Source organism: Dromiciops gliroides, chromosome 2 (assembly GCF_019393635.1).
Source record: "Dromiciops gliroides isolate mDroGli1 chromosome 2, mDroGli1.pri, whole genome shotgun sequence".
NCBI lineage: Eukaryota > Metazoa > Chordata > Mammalia > Microbiotheria > Microbiotheriidae > Dromiciops > Dromiciops gliroides.
Window position 1 is genome coordinate 61928603 of NC_057862.1, and position 19802 is coordinate 61948404.

General features: G+C 41.0%; 1 protein-coding gene across 1 annotated transcript in view; it reads left to right on the forward strand.

Moving 5' to 3' along the window:
- LOC122739671 (heparan-alpha-glucosaminide N-acetyltransferase-like) overlaps positions 1 to 19802 on the forward strand; it is a 383950-nt gene that overhangs the window by 294693 nt on the left and 69455 nt on the right. Inside the window, exons 13-14 of the mRNA XM_043981320.1 lie at positions 4768 to 4894; positions 9254 to 9340. Of these exons, the coding sequence (XP_043837255.1) occupies positions 4768 to 4894; positions 9254 to 9340 (214 nt within the window). The remainder of the gene's footprint in view (positions 1 to 4767; positions 4895 to 9253; positions 9341 to 19802) is intronic.

The following is a 19802-nucleotide window of genomic DNA, read 5'->3' on the forward strand; positions in this document are numbered from 1 at the left end:
TGTGGGGCGATGAAGGTTAAGTGACTTGCCCAGTGTCACACAGCTAGTAAGTGTCAAGTGTTTGAGGTCAAATTTGAACTCAGGTCCTCCTGAATCCAGAGCCAGTGCTTTATCCACTCACCACCTAGCTGCCCCTTAAAGAAGTTTTTAAGATTCCCCAAAGTAAATAAAAGGCAATTTGGGGTAGAGGAAGCTAAAAACTATGGGTACCAAGAAAGCCTATACATGACACCTGAGTTAAGCTTTGAAGGGAACCAGAGATTCTAAAAGTAAGAGGAGAAAAACCAAGGTAGTCCATTCCCTGAGAATAAGTTCTCCTCCTTGTTGGGGGGAAGGCACCTCTTTAGATCATCTGGGGACTGTTTATTTATCAGCAACACAAACAATATTCAGCTAACACCTTAATGAGGGGAAGCCATGGAAACAGATGGTAGACCTCAATTAGCAATACCAGCAACAGTTTTGCACATTGCCTCCCCTCCACTTCTCTTTAGTGTCCCAGGGAAAACATTCCATCATCTCATCCCCTCCCCTCTCTAGAACCTCCCAGCCTGAACCTCAGGCTCACTAGGAAGTCCAGTTCCCATACCTTGGGGATGACTTATCCTGGCATCCTCTGCACTGAAGGGCCCAAGCATGGAGGGGTATGCGTGTGTATGTGTATGTATGTGCGTGTTGAAATGGGCTTATTAAATTCAACTACACTGTGCAAAGCACTGTCGTAATAGAGAGCTGGCCTCCATGCCAGAAGGACCTGGATTCTAATCCAGTTTGTGCCGTGTAGACTGTTTATGTGACTTCAGCCAAGCCACCATTTCTCACTGAGGCTCCAAGTCACAGAGAAGGCACCATTCTGCATTAGTAGAGGGTATTTCCTCATCCAGACATTTCTTGTGTCAAGGAAAACTGCTCTGGACCTTATGCATCTCCTTAAATATAAGACACAATGCTAGGTGCTGGCGATTCAAATATAAATAATGAATCAGTCCCTGAGCTTGCAATTCTGCCCAGAGGATACAACATACAAAGTGTTCTCTACTCACAAGAGAGATGACAGGGACAATGGGGATAGGAACAGGAGCAGCAAAAATCAGCAATGGCCTTGTGTGGGAAATAACACCTGAGCTGAGCCTTAGAGGAAGTTAGAGAGTCCAAGAGACAGAAGTGAGGAGGGCGTACATTCCAGGCATGGGGGGACAGTCTCTGCAAAGAAAGAGAGGAGGGAGAAATGGAATGTTGAATATAAGGAACAGCAAGGAGACTAATTTGGTCAGAACTTGGAATGCATGACTAGAAATAAGGTGAAATAAATCTGGGGATTTAAGGGGGAGCCAGAATGTGCACCCTCTCAAATGCCTTTCTAGAGAGTTTATATTTCATTCTAGAAGGAGCCACTTAAGATTCTGCAGGAGGAGAGCAACAGTCTTTTTTTTTTTTTTTTTTTTTGCAGGGCAATGGGGGTTAAGTGACTTGCCCAGGGTCACACAGCCAGTAAGTGTTAAGTGTCTGAGGCCGGACCTGAACTCAGGTACTCCTGACTCCAGGGCCGGTGCACTATCCACTTCGCTACCTAGCTGCCCCGAGAGCAACAGTCTTTTAAAAGAAAAGTATTTTGGGAGCTGGGTGAAGGACAGATCAGAGAGGGAGAAAACTGGAAGTCAGAAGAACAGTTTTGGGCTTTATAGGTGAAATGTGATGAATCCCACAAAATCTCAAAGTTGGAAGGAACCTCAGAGATAATATCTATCTATTGCAACCTGGCTCTAACCAAAAATTCACTCAACAGTAGCCCAATTCCTATTGCAATTACCTAGCCTCTCCTTCCAAAAAGGGGGAAACTAACATCTCCAGAAGTAGCACACTGTGGTTTGGGTTAGTTCTACCCATGATGAAGTTTTTTCCCCTCATTGAGTGTCAATCTGACTCTCTGTAAAATCTACTCACTGTTCGTCTTTTTGCCCTGTATGGCCAAGCAGAGCAAATCTAATCACTCTTCCATATCACTGACATTCAATTATTTGAAAACTCCTATCACATCATACCCAAAGTCTTCTCTTCTCCTGTGTCTAATTTCTTCAAAGAGTCTTTTGTTGACAAAGTCTCTAATTATCCCATAATCCTGGTTGTCTTCTCCTGGATACTCTCTAGCCTATGGCCTTGATATATGACAACTCCATCAGAACACACCATTCCATATGTGAACTAATTAGGGAAAGGTAACTGTCATGCACTTCTTTCAGAAGACTATTTTCTCTTGATAGCATTGGATTTGGGGGCTGACATATCATGCTGTTGACATTTTAAGTTTGCCATTTCCCACAAAACCCAAGTCTTTTTCTTCAGAAACAGTTGTCTAGATATGCCCATCCCATGTAAAATGGTTTTTTTTTCTCTGAAGGATAAGCATAGAATGTAAGTATTTATCTCTATTTCATTTTGTCATCTTTGATCATTATTCTAGTCTGTCACATCTTTTTGAATCCTGATTGTGTCACCCAACCCAACATATTAGTTATCTATCCCAGTTTGGTGTCCCATGCCCATTTGATGAGTATATACTCTTTATGGCATTGCCCAGATCACTGACAAAAGCCTTGAATAGCACAGAGTCAAAGGAAAATCCCTAGGACACTGAATGGAAACCTCCCTCCAAGTTGATTGACCCACGAATGACAACTCTTTGGGTTCAGTAATTCAACCAGTCTTGAATTCACCTAACTGTGATTCCATCTACCTCTTCTTCTCCACCAGGAGAGCATGTGAGACTTTGTCAATGGCCATCTTTCTGTTTCTTCTCAATACAACCTCCCTCTGTTCCAAACTAGCAACAACAGTGTCTTCTCTGGTGGATATATAACTGAGAATATATACAATGTTAAGAGCCGAGGCAACTTGTCTAAGACACCAACTAATTTCTTCCCTCTTGGACCTGACATCAGAATGGCAAGAGATATGTATCATGCTACTTTCTCCTCCCTTTCTCTGATCTCTTTTTCCTGTTAATTTCTGATACCTCTCTCCCACATCTCTACATCTTCAGCACCCATATTTCTTTCTGCCTTTGTCTGTCTCTTTCTTCTCTCTTTTATTCTAAGAGTTTATTGGTAGCTATTTTGAGGGGAGCTGACCAGAAAGAGGGTATCATCATTATTACTTCTAATTCATCAAAACAATCAGTCACCTCACAAAATACTGATTTATAGTGTTCGATACCATTGGGAAGGGGGCTGAACCTAGAGGAATCATATGGCCCATGACCTTGGGGAATTTACAATCTAGTAGGAAAAATGAAAAAAGGCACAGTTAATCGCACATTCAATTTCTACAATGCTTTGCAGTTATAGAGCTTTACATTCATAATTGAGTTTCAATTAACCCCACAATAAGTCTATAAGGTAAGTAGAACAGGTATTAATATCCTTGTTTTATAGATGGGGAAGCTGAGGCTGAGGACTGTTCAAAATTGTCAGTCAAGTAAAAAAAAACACCTAATAAGTGCTTACTGTGTGCCAGGCACTGGGCTAAATGTGGATGATACAAATGCAAGCCATAAGAAAGACAGTCCCCACCTTCAAGCAACTTAGATTCTATTGGGGGAAGGTAACACATAAAAGGGAGTTAAAAGGGGAGAGGAAGGGAGTCTGGAGAATGAAAAATGCTTAGTTTGGGTCCTTCCGGAAAATGAAGAATCCAGAAATTCATTAAGGGGAGAAGAGGCTACAGGAACAGAGGGAGAATGCAATTAGAACATGGCAGCAAATGCAGAGAGGGAAGCTTGTCTGGAGGTAGGTAGCAAGTTAGTAGTAAAGTTGGGACTTAGACATAAGTCTTTTGGCCACAGGTGCAATGCTCAGTCCTTTGTCTCTCTGTAGAGGGGAAGCACAGCAGTGTACAGAGAGGGCTGGACTTGGATTCAGCAACACCTGGCTTCAGTCTGGTTCCTATTGCCTGTTTTATTTTGTGCAACCCACTTAACCCCTCTTTCTTCATCCATTTAATATAGACAACAATACCTTTAGTACCTAGCTCCCAGGGTTATTGTGAGGTTGAAATGGAAAAATATATGGAAAATGTCTTAAAATTTCAAAATTCAATATAAGATACCAGTTACTACTACTACTACTACTACTACTACTACTACTACTACTACTACTACTACTACTACTACTACTACTACTACTACTACTACTACTACTCTTACTTCTACTCCTCCTCCTACTCCTTAACCACATGAAGATCAGAACACCTACAAAGAAACATAATAATCAGTGTAAATCAATACCAGTGATATAAACCAAATCCATATGTGCTAATGAGATTCAGATTTAGGGAATAATTAATTAGAGGGGTTAATTAGGCATCATCTGTAAGATATATAATATAGCCCCATGTTAATTAAATGGTTCCTATATAATCAGTCAGTCACTCTTTCCTCATCTGTAAAGTTAGGAGAGTGGATCAGATATCTATATGGCTCCTTCCAGTTCTAACATCCTCTAACCTATACGTCATGGGAAAAAGTGGAGAGATGGATATATTGGCAGGGAATCTGTGAGTTGGTTGAGAAGCCCTGTCCCTTCTAGAGCAAAGATGGATAAGAAGTGCAAAGATTATGTGGCAGTCCACATTAGAAGAGAAGTTTTAAGAGGAAGAGAGGCGGGGTGACTATTTAAAAAAGGGGGCCTAGCCATTTTGGAGATGGAAAGGTTGAGGGAGGAAGAGGAAGAATCCAGGTGACAAACTGAATTGTATGATTGTTCTCTGCAGAGGCTACCTGGGCCCTGGAGGGATAGGAGATGATGGCAAATACTTCAACTGCACAGGTGGAGCAGCAGCCTACATTGACAAGTTGATTTTGGGAGAAAATCATCTGTATCATTTCCCATCTTGCAAGGTAATTGTTAGAAATGTAGTTTACAGGGAACTTTGATGGTGAGAGAATGAGATCCTCACTTGACTAAACATCTAAGAGCTTTGGGTTTGGAGCCAAAGGGTATGAGGTCAAACCCTGCTATTTATATCACCTTGGACAAGTCAATTATCCTTTCAGATACTTCATCTGAAGTAAAGGGGGCTGGACTATATCATAGCTCCTTAATCAGGGGCCCTTTGCACAGGTTTCCAAGGGCTTATAAATTTGGTTGGGGAAAAAGTTACATTTTATTTCAATACAGTTGGTTTCCTGTGTAATCCTGTGCATTTCATTTAAATTAAATATATTAACAATATGATTCTGAGAAAAGGTCTATAGGCTTCACTAGATACAAAGGGATCCATTGTACCCACACAAATAAAACAAAACAACAAAACAGAAGTTAAGAAGCCCTGGAATAGCACTTAAGATCAAGTTTTCAGGGTCTCTTCCAACTCTTAATTCTATGATCTCTTTCCTTATCTCCCAATTAAACACTAACCCAAATAAAGTTGGGAAGATGGTTGTTGAGCAATTTGCAAGAATAAGAATTGAGTCATAAAATCTTAGGGTTGGAAGGACCACACTCCAAATTTCCATTCAAAAAAGTGAAACAATTTATTGTATCCTTAAGGTGCCCGACTTGGTTTAGTAGAAAGAGAACTGGATTTAGAGGTTATGGACTTGGGTTCAAATCTCTGGTCTATCACTTGCCACTGAATAGCCTTGGGTAAACTATTTCACCTCCCTGGACCTCAGTTTCCCCATCTGTAAAATGAGTGGGATGGGCTGGATGATCTCTAAGGTCCCTTTCAGCTCCAACATCTTATGATCCTGTGAAGTATTTCATAACTAAGGGTTGGAGGAAGCACAGAGAGGGTTAGCCATATAGAAAACTAACAGCATTGAAAGTACAGAATACTTTTAAATGTCAGCAGATTCAGAGGAAGAGAAACTCCATGACAATACTAGATACTCAGAGAGGGTATCATAGCTGAGGTAGCACCAGAATGCTAACAGGGAAATTCCATGGCAGTGTTATTGATATCCAGTATACTATAAGGAGAAGATGCCAAGGCAGAAACCAGGGTGCTAAAATGGAGAGCAGTGTGTGAAACACCTGTGTTTAGCAATGTTAGCAAAAAAGATTTAGTTAAACTAGGAAGTTGCCAGGTGGTAGGCTTCCTCTCCTTGGTCTTCTTTCAGGTGGGCTCCTCTCAAGCATGGTTCCTCCTATTCCATTGCCTTCCCACCTTAAACTCCCCAGAGGTGCCCTGCGAGTGTTCTAGAGTTTCTGTAATTTCTCTTCATTCTCTCTCCTCTTACCTTAATGGAGTCCCATTCACCTGAAACCCATCAATAGTTTTCTTACTGGTCTCCTTCTAGTTCCTCACTGTCTCCTTCATTTGATCCATTGTTGTCAGGTTAATTTGCCTAAAGCTCAACTCTGATCATAGGATCACTAGATTATAGATTTAGTGCTGGAAGGGACCTTAAAGATCACTGAGTTTAATCCCCTCGTTCTACTGATAAGGAAATCAAGGCCCAAAGGGGTGAGTTACCTGCTCAAAAAGAACAACTAAGGAGAGTCTGAGGTGAGACTCAAATCCAAGTCTTCCTTATCCCAGGTCCAACACTCTCTCCACTCAATCATTCTGTCTCACTGGACTCACCACACTTTTGTCTAAATGACTCAATGGATTCCCATTGACTATAAAAAAATCCAAATTTCTGGACCTTAAATTTAAGGTTTTTTATAATTTATCCCCCTCCCTCCCCAATACCTTTCTTTTTTTGCGGGGCAATGAGGGTTAAGTGACTTGCCCAGGGTCACACAGCTAGTAAGTGTCCAGTGTCTGAGACTGGATTTGAACTCAGGTCCTCCTGAATCCAAGGCCAGTGCTTTATCCACTCCACCACCTAGCTGCCCACTCCCAATACCTTTCCAGTTTTATTTCTTCATCACAAGCAAGTCAGTTAACTTTTATGGGCTTCAGTTTCTTCTTCTGTTAAGTGGGGATAATAATAACAAGAGTGCCTACCTCACAAGGCTGCTGTGAGCATTAGATGAAATAGTATATGTACTTAGGAATACTGTGCTAAGTGCTTTATAATTATTATCTCATTTGATCCTCATAACAATCCTTGGAAGGGTATTATTATCGCCATTTTACAGATGCAGAAAGGGAGGCAGATAGAGGTTGAGTGACTTGTCTAGGGTCACACAGCTAGTAAGCACCTGAGGTCAGATTTGAACTTAGGTCTTCCTGACTCCAGGCCTAGCACTCCATCTCCTGTACCACCTCCTAACTGCCCCTACATCCCTATTCTTTCTTATACCTTATTAAGTCAAACTGGACCACCCTCTAGTGCCCAAATAACCTCCTACAACTTTACATTCTGTGCATATATACTTGTAGCATTCCATCTACCTTGGATGTTGTCCCTGTGAGTTTTTCCTGTCTGATTTGTATGTATCCTTAAAGGCCAATATCAAATGCCCTCACCCAAGGAAAGATTCCCTGATTACCTAAGCCAAGTGATCCCCTCATTCTTCTGAACCAAGATGTCACTTCATGTCTCTCTTATTACAGTTTCATAGTAACTTTATATCAAAAGTTATCAGTAGATATGTCTTATCTGCCTTTACTAGACTGTAAGCACCTTGATGGCAGGCATTGTAGCTTATTCCTTATCTCTTTATTTCTCACACATTAAACATAGTACATTAAACATAGCAGACACTCAATTAGTTTTATTATGGATTATTTTTTCTCAGAATATGGGTAATCCAGAAATACAGTTTGTGTGACTTCATATGAATAATGGGCATCTGTCGTGTTTCTTGCTCCACATTTGGTGGGGGAGGGGGGGGGAGGCAGGAGAAAATTTGGAACTAAAACTAAAAATTTAATTAAAAAAATCTGTGCTGGGGGCAGCTAGGTGGCGCAGTAGATAAAGCACTGACCCTTGATTCAGGAAGACCTGAGTTCAAATCTGGCCTCAGACACTTGACACTCAACTAGCTGTGTGACCCTGGGCAAGTCACTTAACCCTATTGCCTCACCAAAAAAAAAAAAAATCTATGCTGCCTAATTTAACTTTTCTACCTCTTTCTGGGCTCATACAAGATCCAAAGCTCCAATTTACTTATAGGTAATGTTTTAAAACCCACATTCTCACAAAACACCCTGCATATGTTGAGGCCCTGTACTAGTACTAGTGTTGTGAGAAATACAGAGAAATGTAAAACACGCAGCTCTCAAAGAAAGTATAATCTAGTGAAATGGCAAGTATATACTGGCAAGTATATACAAGATATATCCAAGTTATATCTGTGATATAAACATGACAAGTAAAATCACCTAATTAAACAATAATATATGAGATGGCACAAGTTAGCCTTTGTGGGCTGGAATCATCTGCGTAGGCTCCATGGAGGAGGTGAGATTGTGACAGTTAGGAGATCATAGCTCCAGAGATAGAAGGAACCTCAGACATCTTTAGGTCCAATCTTTTCCTTTTACAGAGGAGGCAACTGAGGGCCCTCTTAACTACCTGACTAAGGCCACATGGGCCACAAGAGTCAGAAGAAAGCTTTGAAGCTATTTTGAAGGATGAGTAGCAGCTGATAGATGGCAGAGAGGGGAACAGAGCATAGAATTTCAGGCAGAGAAATAGTACCATACAAGCAAAAGGCTTGGAGGAGGCTTTCTATGGGGGGGTGCTTGATGGACAATGTGGAGACTGGCCTGACTGGACAGGAGGTTTTGTGCATTAGGAATAATGGGATATAAGGTTGGGAAGGTCAAATGAGACCCTATGGAGAGGCCCTTAAAGGTACAATGTAGAGTATGAATCCATGCCAGTTTCCACAGAAGCCAAGTGACAGGGTACATCCAGAAGAAGCCCAAGGTCAAGGTCTCTCGATAAGGGTAAATCCTGAAGTTTAGCCCAGTTTGCATGAATGTGCCAGCAGTGGCCAGTTTCATGTCAACTTTCTCCAGCTGCCAACTTGCTTTTCTTCATCCTTCATTATCTTGGGCTTAACTGGGGCTAATAGTTGTCTGCCCCTGCCTTCTGCTGGAGACACAGAGGTTATCTTCCTAGTTAGGATCCTGCTGTGATGAAAGCCTTTGTCAGAGGAAATGAGGAAGCTGGGAATGAGAGGATAGCTGCCTCCTCTGGTTAATGATTTGGCAGGGAGGGGGGAGGCAGAGAGGGAAGCTGTTTGCTAATGGGATTGCCAGTTTGCATGTTCCTGGGGGCTCAGGGAAACTGTCATTGAAAAAACAATTCCTTTCCTGTCTCAAATGTGAATGGTTCCCTCCTGTGTTTCAGGAGCTCTACAAGACAACACAACCCTTTGATCCTGAGGGCATCTTGGGGACAATTAACTCTATCGTAATGGCTTTCTTTGGGCTTCAGGTAAGTGGAAAATAAGACCGACGATTGCCTGAGAAGGTGGAAGTGTTTTCGCCCAGTGTAATAGAAAGAGTAATGAAGGCTCCACAACTAGATTCACATCTTCAGTCTGACTAGCTGTGAGACTTCATACAGGGTGATTTAATTCACCTTTTAGAGACTATATTTACTCATCTATAAGTCAAGTCAACAAGTATGGCAGTAACGAAATGTCCCTGTTTATATCCCCCTTCTGAGTTTTTTTTTGTTTGGTTTTCTGTACATTAAAAAAAAATCTTATTGCTGTTCTTTTCTTTCTTTTTTTTATCTTTATTTCCTCTATCTACTATTTCACCATTTCTCAAATAGAACTTTAGCCTCCCTGTTAACAAATAATCAAGTCAAACAAAACAATCCCATGGCTGTATCCAAAAGATCATTCAACATTTCTAGTCCATTGCCTCTCTGCCAAGAGGTAGATGGCATGTTTCATCATGTTTGGAAACAAACATGTATTAAGAATGTGCTTTATATAGAGTAAGGAGTTTAGATAAGATACAGTTCTTGCCCTCACAGCGATTCCAATCTGGCACAGAATACACACCTCTACAAAGAGCTATTATACATAAAAGTATCCGATATATTATTTTTGAACATGGCAAATACAGGAATTTGTTTTGCTTGACTACACACAATTGTTACAAGGAATTTTACTCCCTGTCCCATCCCCACCCCCAATTAAAGGATGTTGGGAGGGAGAAAAATATAAATGCTTGTTAACTGAAAAAATAATTTTTAAAGTATCTATATAGAACAGGAAGGTATAAAACAAAATAGGGGTGGGAAATAGGAAGGGAAGTCATTACCAAGGGGATTAGGGAAGGCTACTAGAGCAGCTGGCTTTTGAGTTAGAATTTAAAGTATCATTAGGAATTGAACAAGTGAGAGGTGGGAGGAAATGCTCCTGGCATAGGGAAGAGTGGAAGCAAAGGAATTTGGTAAAAACCACAGGAATAAGTGTAGTCTATATTGACTGGATCATAAATTGCTTGGGATAAGGCTGGAGAGGTAAAGTAACACCAGATTACTTGAATGCTAGCTAAAGGTGTTTGGACTTTATTGCATAGTTAGTAAGGGAGCCACCAAAGATTTCTGGATAGTCAGAGAGAAAGAAGGGCATTCTGGGCCAGGAGAATAGCACAAGCAAAAGTCTGGAGTCAAGAAAGACACAGTGTATTCAGGGGAAAGGGTAGGAACTTAGCCGAGGTGGAACACAGGCCACACAGTGGGCCATAGTGGAAGACTAAGCTGGGGCTGGGGTAGAGTCTGGCTGCATGGTTTCTAATGGCAGATGAGTCGAAATTGATTTTAAAGCACAGAATTGCACAACCATATGTCCCTACCATGTGTTCACAGATCTCCAGACTCCATCCTAGTCCAAGGGAGTGGTGTTTTGGTTTTTTTTACTATGGGTGCTCAATAGTCAGGATGTGCATAAGATGTTTCTCTTTAAGTACTCCATGTGCAAAAGGCTCAACCAGATAAATGGGGAAAGAATAGCAAACAAGGTGGGTTTGTTTCTAGGTAACTAATGGTCCTCTAGAGAACACTCAAGAACCACTCTTCCCTGATCCATCAGCATCAGTGGAAAATCACCTGAGTACTCCAAGCTCATCCAGTGACTTCCCTATCAGCTGCCAGGGAACTAAGATTTAGCCTCTCCTCCCCAACAACCAAATTAAATGGTTCATAGGCAGCTTCTTGGTATTTCTCTTTTTCCATTGTTTCCTGCTGTTCTGGTTCATGCAATCAAGCACTCACTATAATTTAAAGACCTCCAGAAAAAGTGACATCTTTCTCATCAGATGTTTCATCTTCCAGGTTAGGAAGATTAAAGGACCAGGGAAGATTTAAACCTGAGCTCCTGCTCCTTAGACCTAATAGATCCCCAAGTCCATCAATAGAGCCCAGGATAATCTTTGCCATCACTAATGTGATCAGGGAATGAATGATAAAACCAGGGTGAGGATTCCCATCTCCTAACTCCCAAGGGCAGCCTCTTTTCTTTCCAGTTAGGATGCTTTCCTTCTCCTAACTCCCAGACAAATCCCCAAACCATGAGAGGAAAGATGGACAGTAGAAAGAGCATTAATTGAACTAGACCAATGGCCTTTAAACATTTTTTGATTGAGCACTCCTTTCAGTTAAATTACTTTTACTACACCCATAATTTTTTTCAGAGCAATGAAGTTTAAGTGACTTGCCCAGGGTCACACAGCTAGTAAGTGTAAAGTGTATTGGGTTAGAATTGAACTTAGGTCCTCCTGAATCCAGGGCCAGTGCTTCATCCACTGCACCACCTAGCTGCCCCACACCCATAATTTTAAGTGACAATAGTCACAATTTTAAATGACAATAGTCTACTCATTTATGTTGTATACATATATGATTGTAGCAATCATTATAGATATTATAAACTTTACACAAAAATAGGAATCTTAGAAGAATGAACAATAGATGAACTGATATTTGATCCTAGGGTTAGTTGGAAGCTACAGGAGTTTATTGAGGAGGAGAGTGACACAGTTAGACCTGAGCTTTAGTAAAATGCTTTGGGCAGTTCTGTGATGGAAAAGAGTAGAGAGATTCTCAAGGCAGGGAGACTGTCAGAAGGCTGTTACTGTAGTCTGGATGAGAGGTGATAAAGACCTGAACTAAGGTGGTGGCTGCATGAATAGAGAGGAGGGGACCTATATAAGAGTTGTAGACATATAAATGGCAAAATTTGAAAACTAATCGGTTATATAGGGGTCAGGGAGAATAAGGAGTGGAAAATGATACTAAGCAGGTGAACCAGGGTGACTGAAAGGAAAGTGCTTCCCTCAACGGTAATAGGGAAATTTGGAAGAGAAATGGGTTAGGGGAGGTGGAGGAAGACAAAGTAATGAGACAATGCAATCTGTCACAAACAATCCATTTCTGCTCACCCTGAGAGACTCCATCCTATCCTAGATGAAAAGAGAGGAAGTGGTTCTTATTGACCAATCAATGCCCCAAGCTAAAGCCCACCCATTAAGGAGCAAGGGTTTGCTGTAGCAAGCAACAAGGTGATGGGAGAGCAGGATAGGGAGTTTGGCATTTTCCCATTGGCATCTAAACAAATCATAATTGTTCTGGGGGCTAAATCCTAGCTTAGAGTGGGGTATGTGGTCACCTGTTCAGTTGAAGGAGGTGGTGGATTTTGGGGAATGTTGGAGATTAAGAGTAGGTGTGGTGGGGGCAGCTAGGTGGTACAGTGGATGAAACATTGTCCCTGGATTCAGGAAGACCTGAGTTCAAATCTGACCTCAGACACTTGACACTTACTAGCTGTGTGACCCTGGACAAGTCACTTAACCCTCATTGCTCCACAACAAAACAAAACGAAACAAAACAAAACAAGATTAGGTGTTGTTCTGTTAAAGATAAACCCCATAACTTGCTTTAATAAGAAGGATGGAATTCATCCCAACATCTGATTGGTGAATCATACACCCCCTTAGAGTTAAGCTAGAACTTATCTACTTTAGAGATCATTGGACTAGATGATAGAACACATGGGTTCTAAGCTCAACTCTGTAGCATCCAAGGCAATTGACTTTGTTTTTTTCTAATTTATTTATTTAGAATTTTCCCCATTACATGTAAAAACAATTTTTCACATTGATTTTTTTAAAACTTTGTGTTCCAAATTTTCTTCCTCCTTCCCTTCCCACCCCACCTAAGAAATCAAGCATTTCAATATGTTATATATGTGCAATCATGCAAAACATTTCCACATTATTCAGGTTGTGAAAGAAAACAGACAAAATAACTTTAGAAAGAGGAACTAACAAAAAATATACTTCAATCTGTATTCAGATACCATCAGTTCTTTCTCTGTAGATGGATTACATTTTTCATAAGTTCTTCTGATAGCATACTGCTCATCATTTCTTTCATAGTTACTATTGCTAACTGTATTGCCCTCCATCCTATTCCCTTCCCTTGATATTTACTCTATTTTCTATCTTCTTCCACCCTATCCCTCAAAAGTGTTTTGTTTTTTACTGCCCCCTCCCCAAATCTGCCCTCCCTTCCTTCACCTCTCCCCCCTTATCCCCTTCCCCTCCCACTTTCCCAAAGGACAAGATATATTATTATACCCAGCCAAGTGACCTTTTAAAAATCACTTGCATATCTGATCCTCTTTTCTTCTCCTGATAAAGGAGGTGGAAAGTATCGATTCTTTTTCTATGGAGTTACTATACCATTCAACAAATAGTTAAGGCCCTATTTTATGCCAGGCAGTATGTTAGGTACTAGAAACATGAAGACAATAATGATATAGTTCATGTCTTATATGAGAAACCCATGACCTTACATTGTATTAGAGGATAAAGCATCTATTCTGGTGATTCTGGATCTATAGTTCCATCAATGCGGGGGAACTCCCAGTGAGAAAACTCCCTTCACTGATGCAGTTTGCCAATTCATTTGAATCATATTTTTAAAGAGCTACTTGAGGAACTGAAAGGTGAAATGACTTGTATACAGTAATACAACTATATGTGTCAGAGACACATACTGTTGTTATTGTTTGTCCTTCATTCTGGTTTTTTTTTGGTGAGGCAATTGGGGTTAAGGGACTTTCCCAGGGTCACACATCTATTAAGTGTTAAGTGTCTGAGGCCAGATTTGAACTCAGGTCCTCCTGAATTCAGGGCCGGTGCTCTATCCACTGAGCCACCTAGCTGCCCCTATTCTTCATTCTTGAAGAAGACCATGACATCAGGAGTTTATGTCATGACTTGCAGTGAATTGGATTTAAATGAGGGAGGGCTGTGCAAAGTCACCAGCTTCATTCTCTTCTCCAGAGTTATCTGGGTCCAGTGGTAAGATATACATCAGGATTACTGGAGATGGTGCTGGATGTTTGAGGCAATCAAGGTTAAGTGACTTGATCAGAGTCATACAGCTAGGAAGTGTCAAGTGTTTAGGCCAGATTTGAACTCAGGTCCTCTTAACTCCAGGGTCAGTGCTTTATCCACTGTAACACTTAGCTGCCCCAAAGGCACAATCTAGATAGACAGAAAAAAAACATTTATTAAGTGCTTACTATGTGCCAGGAACTATGGTAAACAATCAGGATGCATATAAAAGGTCCCTGCCCTCAAGGAGCTTATAGTCTAACGGTTGAGTCTATACATAAAAGGGGTATAGAAAATGGTACCAAATGGGGTTTTATGGGGGGAAATAGTCTGATTCTCAGCTAGATATGGTAGGCTTTGAACCCAGGTTTTCCTAACTCCAAGGCTAGTCCTCTATCCACTGTTCCTCACTACCTTGCACCCCCCAGTAAATACTCCTTTATTTAAAGTTTTGAGTTCCAAATTCTTTCCTGCCTTCCTTCCCTCTCTTCCCCCTTCCCTGAGTCGGTAAACAATCAGATACATTATACACACGCAGCTATGCAAAATATGGCCATACTAGTCATCTTGTACAAAAACAATTGAATAAAAGAAAAAATGAAATTAAGTGAAAAATAGCATGCTTCAGTTTATGTTCAGAGCCTAATCAATATCAGTTCTTTCTTTGAAGGTGGATAGTATGTTTCATTATTAGCCCTTTGAGATTGTCTTGGATCATTGTATTGCTGAGAATACTTGTCATTCACAGTTCTTCATCACATAATATTTCTGTTACTGTGCACAACATTCTTTTGGTTCTGCTCACTTCATTATACATCAGTTCATACAAGTCTTTCCAGGCCTTTCTGACATCATCCTGCTTGTCATTTCTTATAGCACAATAATATTCCATCGCTATCATACACTACAGCTTGTTTAGCCATTCCCCAATTGATGGGCATTCCTTTGATTTCTGATTCTTAGCTACCACAAAAAGAGATGCTATATATATTTTTGTACAAATAGATCTTTTTTCTATTTTTGGGATGTCTTTGGGATTGCTAGATCAAAGGGTATGCACAGTTATATCCTCATCGCCTCTTACAAGCAACTAAAAGGTAATTTGAAGAGGGAGAAAATATTAACACATGGTAGGGGTGGCATATCCTTGGAATATCTTGGTCAGATAGGATCACCAACACAGAAGTGCTCCAACGCGTGCAACTTCCGAGCATCTACACATTACTGAAACAAAGACAGCTGCGCTGGCTCTGTCAAGTGCACTGCATGCAAGACAGGTGCATTCCTAAAGACCTACTCTATGGAGAGTTAGCCTCAGGCCAAAAACCTGCTGGACTCCCCCAGCTTCACTACAGAGATGTATGCAAGCGAGACTTGAGGGCTCTGGGAATAGACATCAGCAGCTGGGAGGAGATGGCCAAGGACTGCCCCCGATGGAGTTCAGTACTCAGGAGCAGCTTGTGCGCAGCTGAGATGGGCCTTCAAGCTCGGGAGGAAGAAAAATGAATGGGATGCAAGAACTGACGGGCAACAGAGAGCACAGTTTTCCGATGTCCTCATTGCGGCAGGAGCTGCGGCTCCTGTATCGAACTGCACAGCCACACTGTGGCCTGTGGCTCTTCAAGGCGCTGATCCATGGTCGTCCGCGACTAGTGGAAGCCTAGGGGTGGAGAGATGGAAATCAGAGAAAACTTCTCACAGGGAATGTCCCCTGAAGTGTAATTTGAAGAAAACCAGTGATACTAAGAGGTGGGGCTGCAGAGAGAGGGCATTCTGAGCTTAAGGGACACTTTACAAAGACACAGACACTAGGGATGGAAAACTAAGTTCTAGGAATAGCAGGTCGGCAGTTTGACTGGAAGGCAGAGGGGTTGAAGAGAAGTGTGATGCAAAATAAGTCTGTATCTGATTGCTTACAGTCTCAGGGATGGGGGAGGGAGAGGAAGGGATAGAATTTGGATCTTAAAACTTTATAAAAATGTTTAAACTTGTTTTAACTTGTAATGGGAGGAAAAAATAAAATATATTACATTAAAAATAAGCCTGGAAAGGCAGAGGAAGCTGACTTTAATGTCAAGGGGTTAGATTTTACCCTAAGACAATAATGTATTTGAAAGTGCTTTGTAAAGTGCTCAAATGACATAATGTATGTAAAGTGCTTTACAAACTGTAATGCAGGATATAAATGTCACTTACTGTTATCATTCTTTTTTTTCCACTATAACCCAATGTAAAAGATTATTATTTTCTAAAAATAAAATGGTACCAAAGCTGAGATTGCCATCCCTCCAGTACCCTGTAATTTATGTTTTCCTCCCACAAATCATGCTGTTCCTTGTCCTGGAGGGGTTCAAATGCCAACATTGTCATTCTCTACTAATGTGATCATACATTGTGCAAGTCACCACATGTCCTCTAGACCTCAGTGGCCTCATCTGTAAAATGAAGGTTTTGACCCAGATGACCTCTAAATTTATAATCCCAAATTGTGGGAGAAGAATTAAATTGTCTTTAAGCCTCATCTACCTTCCCCTACCTTCTTCTTACTTGGATTTATATAACTGTGTCTTTCAATATATAAGTAGTCTCCAGGAAGCCTTGCTGGCTCCATTTAACTCACCTTGAGAACCTGGAGAGAAAGAATCTCAGGTCCTCGGCACTGGTGTGCTGTGCCACTGGCTGAACTCCATACTCAGTATGCACTCCCTCCTCACCTCTGCCTCTTAGAGCACTCAGCACTCAGCACTCAGGCCAAGCATCTTCTTTCACATGAAGCCTTTCCTGACCCCCCCCACTGCTAGTTCCCTCTCTCCTACATGCATGCATGTATGTAGCATGTGTATGCATGTATAGGCACATGTGTGTGACTATACATATAATGATATATATGTTGTGTGTAGTCATATGTGAATATACATGTTGGTATTCTTACATGTACAAATATTTTTTCTCTGGATTGAGTACGAGTCCCTGGGGGTCACGGGCTGTTTCATTATTGTTTTTGTATCCGCAGTGTGTAGCAGAGGGCCTTCGTGATGATCAAGTAAAATGAAATGGATTGATTGATATAGAAAAGATATTATATAATGAATGACAGAACAATCTGAGGATGTTTATCTGGAGACATGAAAACTTCTAGGGAAAGTAATAGCTGTCTTTCAATATTTCAAGCAGTGTCATGATGAAAAGAGGGAACTTATTCTGTGTCATCCCAGAGGGCACAGCTAGGACCAATGGATGGAGGTTAGAAGGGGATAGGTTTTTGGTTCAACAGAGAAAGTGTACAATCTCAGAATTGGAAGAGTCCTTAGATCATCTTGCCCTACCAATTTATTTTACAAATGAGGAAACTGAGTCCCAGGGAAGCTAAGTAATTTGTCCATGGTCGTACAGTAGCAGAGCTGAGAGCAGAGCCCAAGTCTCTCTCTCCCCTCTTAGATCAATGTCCCGAATTGTGCTAAAGGAAGAACTTTCTGATCATTAGAGTTGACCAAGAGTAGAATGGTTTGATCTGTTTGATAGTGAATTTCCTAATTTGTTTGGTAGTAAGACGCCCATTCAATTCAAATCAACAAGCATTTATTAATCACTGGCTTTGTGTTAAGCTTTACACTTGGTCCTGGGGAAACAGACAAAAGTGAAAACAGTGCCTGATTTCAAGAAGCTTACATTGTACTGGGAGAAAATCAACCTGAATGTAGATAAGGAGGCAAAATATATACAAAAGAGAAGAGGAAGGGCCAACAAAGGGAAACAATGGCATTAAGGCAAGAGATCTTTCCCTTTTTTATATCATAGACCCCTTTGGCAATCTGGTGAAGCCTATGGACCCCTTCTCAGAATCATGTTTTTAAAGCATAAAACAAAATACAGAGGATTGCAAAGAAACCCAATTATATTGAAATACAGTCATCAATACATATTGATTTTTTAAAACCCAAGTTCAGGGACCCTCAATGTAAAGGCTGGACTACACAGGTATGTTGGAAATAGATGGATCCCTATGCAGTCAGATCTTAGACTAGCCGATCTGTGAGGTTCTGCCCAACACTGGGATTCTAGCTTCCTTATCTTTTTTGACAGCTGTACTTCTGGGTTTCATGGCTTGGTAGGTTGGCCTCTTCCATGGGCTGGCATTCTGCTGCAGTTGGCTATCAAGAATTTACTGCTTCTGTTTGCTGAGGTGATGGAGAGTTTCTGGACCTCATCAAAGCTATTCCCTGTCAAAGGTCCCTAGGATCCTGAGACCTTAGACAGCCCTCCCCACCAACATTGAGTTCTGAGTTCTGAGGGCATGGAGGGAGAGGCAATCAGGATTGAGGGTGTCTCTCTTTTAGGGATATATTATACTCTCTTGGTTCAAGGGGATCCTTTTTATCTGACTGCAGGTAGGAAATAGTCAGTGACTCACTTAGAGCAGATTGCTTCTCCAAGGCTCCCTTTTGTGTTCTGTGAAATATTGGGACCCTCCCTTATTTATTTAGGCAGTAGCTTCCCCCTTGTTTCTCTTCTTGCCCCCCTTCCCTAATACAGAAATTTTCTTTTCTAAAGTTCTCATATTTTTGCAAAACAAAAATTCTTCGTATTTTGTAAAACATCTTCTTCACTACTCAGAATAAAATAATGCCTTTTTCTCTTCCTTCAGCTGATTAAGTGGCTCTTTAATAAGCTAGAGGAGCCTCAGTTAATGAAAAGAGATGTCAACAGCAGTGATAGTCTCCTAGAACCACCATCAACTTCTGGAATGTTAGAGCTGGACAAGACTTCGTTTCCACCGTCTGTAAAATGAAGGGACTGCACTAAATTATTTCCAAGATCCTTTGATCCTGGACTCTCTAAATGACCAGAATGGGCATAAGCTGGCTTTGCCTCATGTTGGTCACAAGTCCTATGGACTGTGACGAGAGGAAGGACACTAGTTCAGGTTGTTTCCAGTGGCACTAGCCTTGCTGTTACACAAAAAAGACATTCCATCTCTTGGCCCCAGGCATTTTCTCTAATTGTCCCCATGTCTGGAATGTTCTTCCTCTTTAACTCTGCCTACTTACTTCCCTGGCTTCCTTTAAATCTCAATTAAAATCCCATCTTTTATAGGAAGCCTTTCCCAACCCCTCTTAGTTCTAGTGTCTTCTTACTTTTAATTATTTCCTATTCATCATATACATATATATATATATATACATACACACAGAAACACACACATGTATGTATGTGTGTATGTGTGTATATATGTATATATATATATATATAGAGAGAGAGAGAGAGAGAGAGAGAGAGAGAGCTTGTTTGTACTTGTTTGCTTATTGTCTCTCTGATTAGATTGTGAACTCCTTGAGGGCAAGAACTGCTTTTTGCCTCTTTTTGCATCTCCAGGGCTTAGCACAGTGCCTAGAATATAGCAGGTGCTTAATAAATGTTTATTGATTGACTTTTAGAGGCAAGCAGAGAAGAGGTAAGAGAAGTCTTCCCTTCCGCCTATCATAGTCCAGGGGACTTGTGACCAGCTTGAGGCAAAGCCAACTTCTGCCTATTCAGGT